Raw genomic sequence first — 10,739 nt, forward strand, 5'->3', positions numbered from 1 at the left:
CACACACACACACACACAAACACACACATATATATATATATATATATATATATATATATATATATATATATATATATGTAGTAGTGTGTGTGTATATATATATACATATATATGTGTGTGTGTATATATATATATATATATATATATATATATATATATATATATATATATATATATATATATACACATATATATGTGTGTGTGTGTGTGTATATATATATATATATATATATATATATATATATATATATATATATATATATATATGTCAGAATCAATGTATTTTCAAAGCAGATGTCCTAGTATGACTGGAGGGGATTTTTAATATGAACACGTCATGTGACTTGAAAACTGAAACTTACACCTGGGCCTGGTCAAGGAGAGGTATAAATGTGTGGAAAAAAAAAAAAAGATGAAATTGTCCCTCGATACCCTATTATGGCTTTTATTTATTTTTATTTTTTTGGCAAATTTCGTCTCATTTTTGGTTTTGATAAATTCCTGTTTGAAAAATGTGACATATGAAGTTCTTTTTTCCATATTTACCTCCGCCAAGGAGGTTATGTTTTTGCCAGGGTTTGTTTGTTTGCTTGTCTGTCTGTCTGTCCGTTAGTGTGCAACATAACTCAAAAAGTTATGGACAGATTTTGATGAAATTTTCAGCATTTGTTGGAAATGGGATAAGGAAGAAATGATTAAATTTTGGTGGTGATCGGGGGTGGGGGGGCCCATTTCCAACAAACCCTGAAAATTTCATCAAAATCTGTCCATAACTTTTTGAGTTATGTTGCACACTAACGGACAGACAAACAGACAGACAGACAAACAAACAAACAAACAAACCCTGGCAAAAACATAACCTCCTTGGCATGGGGGGGCCCATGGGGGGGGGGCCACTGATCAGCCTTGGCGGAGGTCTGCGCTCTCCGAGTGCTTCTAGTTTACTTTGTATTATGTGTATCCAACATACTGTGCTGAGATATTTATTCTACCTTTTCCAAAAAGTTATTTCTATTGCATGTAAAGTTTGGGGCCTGTACACAAATATGAATTAACATCAGCTTATGTCTTGATGAAGAACAGGGTGTGTCATCTATCTTTCGTGCATATGTAATTCCTTACATGCTTACTGCTCAAAAAGCACTATAAAAGAAATATAATTTCAAAATTTACTCACTTCTGCCTGGAGTAGCACATATCGATTTTAGCACTCAACATTTTTTAACATTTAACCCTTGAAAACGCTTGGGGGTCATGCGCATGCGTGCACATCCTCAGTAATGCTAGGTAGCTCAACTCAACAGGTAGGGCGACTCGACAGGACACCTGTTTGGATCCCAACGCAAAAACTATTGCGTTTTAATGCAATAGTTTTTTTTTTTCTTCTTCATGTTACTTCCTGGGCTCCGTAAATATGGGTCCACTTTGCCTGTTACTTTATTCTCATAATGGCACGAGATGCCTGTAAGTAGTTTTATTTGTCCTGCGCTTGTTTTGTAAACCTACAACTAAACTTAAACCTTTTCAAAGTAATAAATGCAGTACTTTCAGTGGTCTACCCCACCACTCAAAAAGCACACCTGACACAAACATACATACAATAGTGTAAATACGGTTGGAAATAGACTTGTGTGGGGTTTATTTTGATATGCAACAACGCACTCGCTGCTGTCTGTCCTACAGAAGAACATGCCAGCTTTTTGGAACTATTGAGTTTACATGAACCACGTGATCAACGTAGCGGCGACATCAAAGCGTGTCGCAACTCTCTCTGTCTCTGACCCAACAGGTACCATGTAAATACGGCGCATGCGCACAAATACAAGCTCGGTCTCAGCCGTCACCAGTTCGACTCATCTGAAGGAAACACCGCTGTGATATGTACACAGACTGGCTGAAGCCTCCTCAGTGCAACCTTACCCAGCTCTACAAATGTCACGAACATGGCAGCAGCTTTGGTTTTCTGTCTTTGGAGTTTCCTCATGCAGTTTAGTTACATGTCAGGTGAGTAAGGAGAAGAGAAAGGTCAGCATTGTCTGGAGGTAAACAAAGCTAGCTAGCTTTTAAGCTAACAGTTCAATGTTTTGTGGTTTGTTTACCTTCGTGGCCGGACAGTCGGTATGTCATGTCATCGAAAGGTGTACCATATCATTATCAGCTCTTCCTCATTTCTACCCAGTGATGCACTGGTGTTGCGGTGAACCAGTAGTGACATGGTACACCTCTGGGGTTAGCTAGTCGTGGTTAACTGTCTGTCTCTTGCGCTGCTGCAGGTCTTGGGGTCAATGAACTGCTGTATTTCCGGGTCATCAGTCCTGAAGAGATAGGATACATTTTTAGTGCAGCACCTGCTAAAGATTTTGGTGGAGATTTTGTGAGTACTCTTCCTTCTTTATTTATCTCATTGAACGAAACATTCTTATCAAATGTGTCCCATGTTTAATGACATATCCTCTTCTCTTTTCTGCTCTCCAGACCTCATCTTATGATGAGATTTTTCTTGTACTAGCAGATCCAGCTGATGGCTGCTCAGACTTTAAAGACAAAGACATTATTCATGGACAGGTAGTCCTGGTGGAAAGAGGGTACATGCATTTATTTTGGCTTCTAATCTTGTGCCTGTAAATCCACAAAAGGTAGAGATCAGTGTGTCACAACTGTGAGGAGGAGAAGAAGTGTGGGTTGTAGGATTTTAGCAGGAGAGGGGGGAAGGGAACAGTCTGCTGGCAACTGCTATCTGGTGACTTCATTTTGTCTTGTAAATCCTGTTTGCTGTTTGAGGGTCACTGCAGTTTATCAGAATCTGTAGCTTCATTCTCAAACCTGGCTTATAGTAAGTTTGACTTAAAGCTCTCTTAACCCTCACCTCCGTACTTTATTAGTGACTGGATGCATATCACGCACCAAAATCATACGGAAAGAAAACTTTTCAATCATTGCCAAATGGAATGTAGATTCTTGGGTCCAAAAACCAAAACAGTTTGATATATTTAAGTAGTGTTTCTTAATCATTTATGTAACACATACAGTTGATATTTTAGCTGTTGGGTGGTTTTCTGAGTATTCTTGGCTGTGATACTGTAATTGCTTAATAGAGTATGTGCCATGTCTGTGGCCACAGTCTGATGCTGTTAGAATGGCATTTTGTAAGATCCAAAACAAGCTCCTCCCAGAGTACAGGAGGGTTGTTGCCAGATGAGTAGATATTTTGGAGTGAGATATACAGTATATATTTTTTTTGTTTTAAAAGACATGTACATCTGGTTGAATGATGATTCCTTGAATGATCTATTAACTGAATGTTGTGATGATCTCAAGAATTCTGTCAACCTGTGAACGGGCCAGATCAAGTGAAAGTGAACATCAGTGTCAGATATTAAAGGTTCACAGTCTATCATTTCTCGAATAGGCTCATTTTTAGCTTCAGAACTCCACTTTATGGAACTGTTTACTAAATTTCAGTATCACTTGTAGAAAAAGATATAAAGGTATAATCAGTATAAAATGAAACCTAAAAAGGACTCAAATGTGTAAATGCACTGTTAACTTTAATAATAATATTTTTTCTTGCTTGTATCAGTGATATTTTAAGTCTGTGAATCTGTAGGAACTAATTATTCAACAGTACAAGAATAGAAAAAGGTTATGTGCAGTCCAATTATTTGTCAAATATGCTCTGCTATTAGCTGTATATATCACTTCAGGTGTAATATGTATGTATGAATAAAAGTTTATTTGCGTATTTGTAGAGTTTTAGTTGAAGCAAAGTCTTTTATTATGAGACTGAACAAAGTGACAAACTGCTGTCCCCATGTCACAACATATTTGTGTTCATAAAAACTTATCATTTAAACATTTTTATCCAATATTGATCACAATTGTAGTTTAACATCAGAGCTAAAGCCCTATCTTTCATTTAGGATCAGTTTCTTGTGAGAACAGCATGTTTTGTACATTTGCATAAAGTGAAAAAAAAAAAGATATTCATTTTGAGTCCCTGTGTCACGCAGCATTAATTAATTATTTTCCCCCCAAAATCTGAATTCTATAAATTGTAAAATGTGTCATGTGAAAATACTTACTGAGACCTATTCATACATGTATTAAACATGGAAAAAAGTTATTTAGTTTGAACACAGAGACGATTGAACAGGAAATGTGCCATCTCTTAAATCTGGCCCAAACAGTCTCACTGTCACACTTAAAAATATCTTTAAGTCTTCATTCTTTTTTAATTCTGTTTAGTCAGTTTTCAGTTTTTATGACTTTTCAGTTTAGTTTTATATGTTCAGTAGTTTATTTTTTACTTTGAAGAATTAACTAGTCTGGTCTTATTTTCCTGTACTTTGTGCAGAGATTGTTCCTTTGTCCAGAAGGCCCGGCATGTAGAAGAGGCAGGAGGAAAAGCTGTTCTGATAGCAGACAATGCACTGGATAATGACAGCCAGTACCTCGATATGATCACCGATGGCAGCACCGCCAAACCCAGCATTCCTGCCCTATTCCTGCTGGGACGGGACGGGTAAGGCCGACACCAACATTAATGTAATCCATTTTTGGCTTATTTATCCTATACTTTTTCTGACACATACAGCAAGTACTAAACAGAAGTTTTTAGTCTGAATGTAGCCTCTGTCCCTTTTTAATGCAGAATGGACCATAACATGTCTAAGTAATAAATATATTTTTTCATTAAACTACTGGTACACCACAGAAGGATCCGATCTTATGGTCACAAGTTTCCATTACAATTTACTTTAGGAAATAGGAGAAAAATAGTGATGGGCAGATGAAGCTTCATGAATTATTGAAGCCTTTCTTCAAATTGGTTCACTCCAGTGCAAAGCTTCTTGAGGTTTCATATGCTCTACTAGGTCATCTACTGGACAAACCATGTATAACAAGCAAAAATATCAGTTGACATCAATTGGAAGTGTGTGGTATTATGCAAAAAGCCTGTGAATGAAACTGTCAGCAAAATAAAGAAGTGTGCAATGGATGTATTGTTATATTGTGTCTGTGTTGGTGAGCAGCATTACTTGAATGAAAAATACTGGCACTATGGAAAATGGAAATGATTATTTTCAGTTGGGTGAGGGCAGTGAATGTGCATGTGTAACTTTGGGGTATAGACAGTGAATGTACTTGTGAGACTAGGGCTGCACGATACTGGAAAAAACTGACATTGCGTTTTTTTTAAACCTGCGATATATATTGCGATATGAAAAAATACTCAGGAGGATGTAATAGCTATGTGGCGCTAACGTAAATGGTCAGACAAATTAGTTGTGCAGCCTCTCGTTGTGCAAGGCACTGTCAATGCAGAACACGTGTTTCAGTGTCATCCTTCTTGTAGCTGAAATAATTCCAGATAACTGACACTGCTTTTCTTTTTGGCACCAAGTCTTCATCTTTGGTGATTTTCTCTGGTTCGTTTCTCCTTTTTCAATGTTGTTACCAGTGACTAACTCCATGTGCACAGGCGTGATCTGCTTCGGCAAACTGATTAAGAACGATTGTGATTGGATGGATCGCTGCGCGTAGTGTGTGTCAGGTTCCCAGGTTGAAATTAGATGAAAACGTGTTGAGTTCATTTGCCTCCTACATTGCAGGACCTACGATGTGACTATTGCGCACACGTACATTGCGATGATAATGCTCAAATGAGACATTGTGCAGCTGTAGGTGAGAATTTTTGTTTAAAAACAACAGTTTCTCCACAGTAGCAGGGCTCAGGTGATTTATTTTTTTTCGGACAATATTTCTCCTGCTTTTGAAAACACCCGTTTACAGGGCACAGACAAGGCAGGAGTACTCAGGAATGTCACTGCTAATTTGTAGAGGTTGGCATAGACATCTTTCTGTCTCTCCCAATATTGAAGGGAGTCCTCCAGCCTTCCAATATTTGGCTCCATCATGTACCATGTAATGTTGATAGTCAATGCACACTCAGTCAGAATCCACAGAATGTGAGGGATTGCCATAGTGTTTCACTGTCCTATTTATTTCACACACCAAATCACAAACTACTTCTTGAACCAGCTGGGGGGGTGAGGCTTCAAATGTCACCACACACATCACTGATACAAGCCTCGATACGCATTTCACGTAGCACTGCCTGGATTTCATGCCACACACTTCGAAGCCTTGATATGGAACGTCAGAACACTAGGGAAAACATGTGACCACTAGTAATTATACTGTAGCAGTTCAGTGTATCCCTTCAACACTGATCATGTTGATTAAAATTCATATAAAGGTGTCAGGGGTACTGCACTCCAAAGAATAACTGCAGAAGTAGTAGCATATCAGAACATACTCATAGCTGCCAAAACCACCAGGGAAATTAATACTACGTCTTCACAAATTGGATCATCACTGAAGTGTTAAACTCCATGGTCACACACATCTGGATTATTGTATCATCACGTTTTCTCCTTCAAGCACAAACTCAGTCTGTCATAAGAGTGTCTTGTTATCTTTGATAGTTTACATTACAGCTCTGTATTGAGACACAAAACAGCCACAGTAAAACTACAAATAGCCTCCATTGTCTGTATGGTTTGTGTTGTCAGTAGCTGAACTAAAGATCTATTTGGAATCGTCCAAACAAGGTCAGAACTGTCACAGTTTAGTCTGAACTGTGGATCTTAGGAAAGATATGAACATCCCATAATTGTAACTTCATAAGCCTCACAGTTAAACTCACCTGTGTAGAAGAAACGCTGTGATTTCTACCTCAAACTCCATTCTTTTAATTCAGAGCTATGTCATAAACAATGGCAAGGTTTTCTGTTTTTATCTCACTGGCCAATCAACCAAGAGCTGTGTCCAGCCTCGTCTTCGTCAGCAGTTTCTTCACACATCTTCTCTGATGAAGCTGCTGGTTGGATTCATTTCAAATTTTGTATGTAGCTTCCTTTGGACAGTGTCTACAGAGTGCATTCACAGTTTTGCAAAATTGATTTCTGACAAATATTTTGAAATATTGAGAATATGCCTTTCCTTCTAGTGGTCCATATTTTGATGGTTTATAACATGTAAATGGTTACAGATAAAAAATATAGTTCCTATTGATCACTGATAGAAGACATATATGGACTTTGACTGAATTAGTTGAGTTCTCCTCCAGTGAAAGTACCACCCACTTTCATCAGAAGATCGATCTCCTGTATCCAGATCACAGGACTCTTAACATAGAGACAGAACCTGACAACCTCACTAATTCAACTTAGTATTGATTCTTGACAGAACATGACGCTGACATACAGGGACATTGATCCTATTTTTTAATAACTTAATTTCTTTGATTCTGAAAGTTCTTGATGCTTCTCATCCTCAACTTGGCTTTAGCATTTCCACAGAAGACTGGTAGAATGACGCACTACTCCCTCCAGTGGTCACATACAGCTGTGAATAAATGCATTAAATATCTCTGCATTTCACTACACTGACATCTGTGACATAACTTCAGACCAAACACTGATACTTTAAATGCATTGAATATTTCATACTGTAGAACCTTTTAAATAATCACAGCTGCTTAAAATATACATGATAAAATCTGATAAAACATAATACATTCAATGAATTATGTTTAGAAACATGAACTATACAGGGTTATTCAAAAAGAATGAACCGATTTCATGATGCATTGCTTCAGTTCTGAAGAATCGTCACAGAATGAGTTAATGACCATTTAAAAGAGGAGTTTTCTATGTATTGAATGGCTGCCTCGATGACCTTAAACATCGAATAACAACAGCGATCAACTCAGTGGATCATGATATGCTCATACGCGTCTGAGAGGAATTCTCTTATCGCATTGATATTGCCCATGCTGCAGGTGGTGGCCACATTGAACACTTGTAAGACAGGAAATAAAATTTGATTTTGAGTAGAATACTTGTGACTTGGCTGGACTTTTCTATTGCTTTTCCTTATTAAAACATTGCGTAATGAAATTGGTTCATTCTGTTTGAATAACCCTGTATATCATTTGAGATAAATTCTCGATAAATGTACGGCGTTTTGGCGGGCTGTCGGAGAGTGTGACGCATATTTTGAGCGACGAAAAATAATACTATATATATATATATATATATATATATATATATATATATATATATATATAATTTTATTTTAATATTTCGAGATCACTATAATCTTACAATTTACAACTACAATTAAACAAACGAACAAACACAAATAAAATACTTTGTTCAGATATTGTGCAGTTTTGGTGTCGCAGGGCATTCCGCGCATGGTGGCTGCCGGCTGACACGTCAAGTGCTGTCAAACGTCTCTGACGAAGACGAATGCTGATCACTGAAATTGCACAAGGTCTGAAGAAAGAAGTTAAAAACTTTGACTTAATAAGAAGACATGATACACGTTTTTGAGACAAATAACATACACTTCAATTGGACACTTATAATTTATTTTCCCAAGCCACGCAGAGCCGCAACATAAGGATGAAAGAGCCGCATGCGGCTCCGGAGCCGCGGGTTGCCGACCCCTGCTCTAAGTAATTATAAAATGACCCTGACTGTCACCAGACATTAAGGAATCCTGTTCATTTCAAATACTGATATCACTGATAGTAGTAGTCCAGCCAGAATATTTGCATTTGAAAAGCTAAGTGTCAGCCCCCAAATGATGTTTATGTTGACATTTTGTGTTTTGGTCTGATGCTCCGCCCATCACCTGTCTTCCAATCAGTAGTGTTTGTTCATCCAGGTTGCCAGTTCCCACTGAGCTGCAGCTGGACCATTTCTGATCATAAATGTCTGACATTAATAAACCGAACAGGCCTCTTATTATTCCCAAATACGTTGTGAAAAAGTGAGAAACAAAACAAGGATATGTATAGGAGATGATTATGAAACATGGAGACGGCTAGCCCAACGCCGGCTCTGCCTTAGTCTGACCACCCGGTAAGAACCACTGAGAGCCGGGGCTGTGGTCTCTTCACCCAGTCCCAGACCGTCAGTGTCTTCTCCTGGCTCTGGTGAAGAGACTGCTGGTCCAGGACTGGTGAAGAGACCGGGTACCAGTGTAGGACTTGTCATTTGCCATGGTAGCTCCTTGTAGTTCAGTGTTTTCTGTGGAAGTGACCTCTTCATTTAGCGGTGTGTAGTCCGAAAGGGCGGTGGGGGGGTTCGGTCGTCCGGCGTCCGTGGTTCAGCCAGGGGGTGGTCGGGGGGGTACGGTAGCGATTTGTGCCGCTTGTGCTTCGCGGAAGTAAAAGTGAAACTTAAGGCTCTTTTACCTTTTCCCTATCTCCTGAACCTTTGCAAACTTTCATTTGAGTGTGCAGGACGTTTGTCCTGGCCTATTATATATTATACTTATGTATAGTAAGTCTGGTGATGATTTTTTTGTGTGAAATTTATGGTGTGGTGGCAAGGATTAGTGGAAACACTAGTAGTAGACGCTCACACTGGATCTGGCAAGCCCTAGTCTGGGGGGAGGAGGAGAGGATACCACACTCTACATTATTTTGAATGTGATTGCAATTCCAGTTTTGGCCACAATCCTACATATGGCGCCTTTTAAGAGATTAAGATTTTAGTGAATTTATTCTTGTCTGTTTCTTTCTGGATGTTTTGATTTTTTTATCTCTGATTGCTGCACATTACACCGACTAACTTAAACCATGGGAACAACACAGAGTAACTGTTCCTGTTTGTGTTCTATTCTAGGATGATGATCAGACGAACGCTTCAGAGACAAGCTCTGCCGTGGGCCGTCATTTCCATTCCTGTCAATGTTTCCACCTTGGCGTCATACCCGCTCAAGCAGCCCCCATGGACACTGTGGTAGAAATGATGCACACCCACAACGCTGTCCCCTTCCTCAAATGATGAGCCTTTGTTTATCTGTGAAAATTCTGTCATCGTTGAGTTGGAAGTCTTAGCCTCATTGGGAAATTCTTTGTGGTTGTTCAACAAATGTGCACAGGTACGGGCTTGGCAAACAAGAGTATCAATGTAAACTTGCAGCAAACACATGGCAGTCCTTTGACCTCTTAACAGATGGACTGTTTATTAGGCTACATTCACACTGCAGGCAAATGTGGTCCAAATCAGATTTTTTTGCCCATATGTGACCTGTATCCAATCTGTTAAAGACAGTTTGAACAGCACAAATCCGATTTTTTTCAAATCCGACCCAGGCCACTTTCATATGTGGTCCTAAATCCGATGTGTTTCTGATATTTTGCAATGTGACTTCAGTCTGAATAGCCAAGTCGCAGCATTTATCCTACCTTTGTTGTTGAAATGCGACAAACCTCACAATTCTGCATCCCAGGAGTGTTAATTTTGTAAACACAGTTCATGCCTGCATGGTCACGTATTACATCAGGACCTCTTTTGTGCATGTGGATCACTTCAGGGTCACATTCTGTTCATACTCAAAACTGACAGAAGTCACATTTATTGTGTAATATGAATGAGCACACAAAAAAATCGGATTTCACCAAAAAATCCGAATTGTGCATTAAGACCTGCTGTCTGAAGGTAGTCTTAGAGCTGTTGACTGAGGAAAGACAATGGTGACTCATCACTGTAGTTTTGACACTTCTGAGTTTTTCTTTTGTTTTGTAGACTCTAGAAGTTTGTGTCGATATGATTTGTTGGCTACATTTAGTGTCAAACTTGAAAATACAGTATTACTTGTACAGATCTGTATCAAAGCCCAACAGGACAAATATGAGTGAATAAAATCAGTGGTTG

The 10,739-nt window shown here is 38.7% G+C and overlaps 1 protein-coding gene across 1 annotated transcript; it reads left to right on the top strand.

The window, feature by feature from the left end:
* The first annotated feature begins 1,824 nt into the window (after nt 1-1,824).
* Nucleotides 1,825-10,403, top strand: LOC115426192 (protease-associated domain-containing protein 1). The gene is made up of 5 exons (XM_030144194.1): nt 1,825-2,004; nt 2,274-2,374; nt 2,476-2,585; nt 4,355-4,522; nt 9,705-10,403. The coding sequence occupies exons 1-5, from the start codon at nt 1,944-1,946 to the stop codon at nt 9,823-9,825; spliced, it is 561 nt and encodes a 186-aa protein (XP_030000054.1). The 5' UTR covers nt 1,825-1,943; the 3' UTR covers nt 9,826-10,403.
* Nucleotides 10,404-10,739: the final 336 nt, after the last annotated feature.

Source organism: Sphaeramia orbicularis, chromosome 9 (assembly GCF_902148855.1).
Source record: "Sphaeramia orbicularis chromosome 9, fSphaOr1.1, whole genome shotgun sequence".
Classification (NCBI taxonomy): Eukaryota; Metazoa; Chordata; class Actinopteri; order Kurtiformes; family Apogonidae; genus Sphaeramia; species Sphaeramia orbicularis.

Bases quoted from the DNA above. Each gene is read 5' to 3' on its own strand.
- LOC115426192 (XM_030144194.1), top strand. From the start codon at position 1,944: ATGGCAGCAGCTTTGGTTTTCTGTCTTTGGAGTTTCCTCATGCAGTTT. The intron at 2,586-4,354 runs GTACATGCATTT...TACTTTGTGCAG, and splicing joins GTAGTCCTGGTGGAAAGAGG to AGATTGTTCCTTTGTCCAGA. The intron at 4,523-9,704 runs GTAAGGCCGACA...GTTCTATTCTAG, and splicing joins TTCCTGCTGGGACGGGACGG to GATGATGATCAGACGAACGC.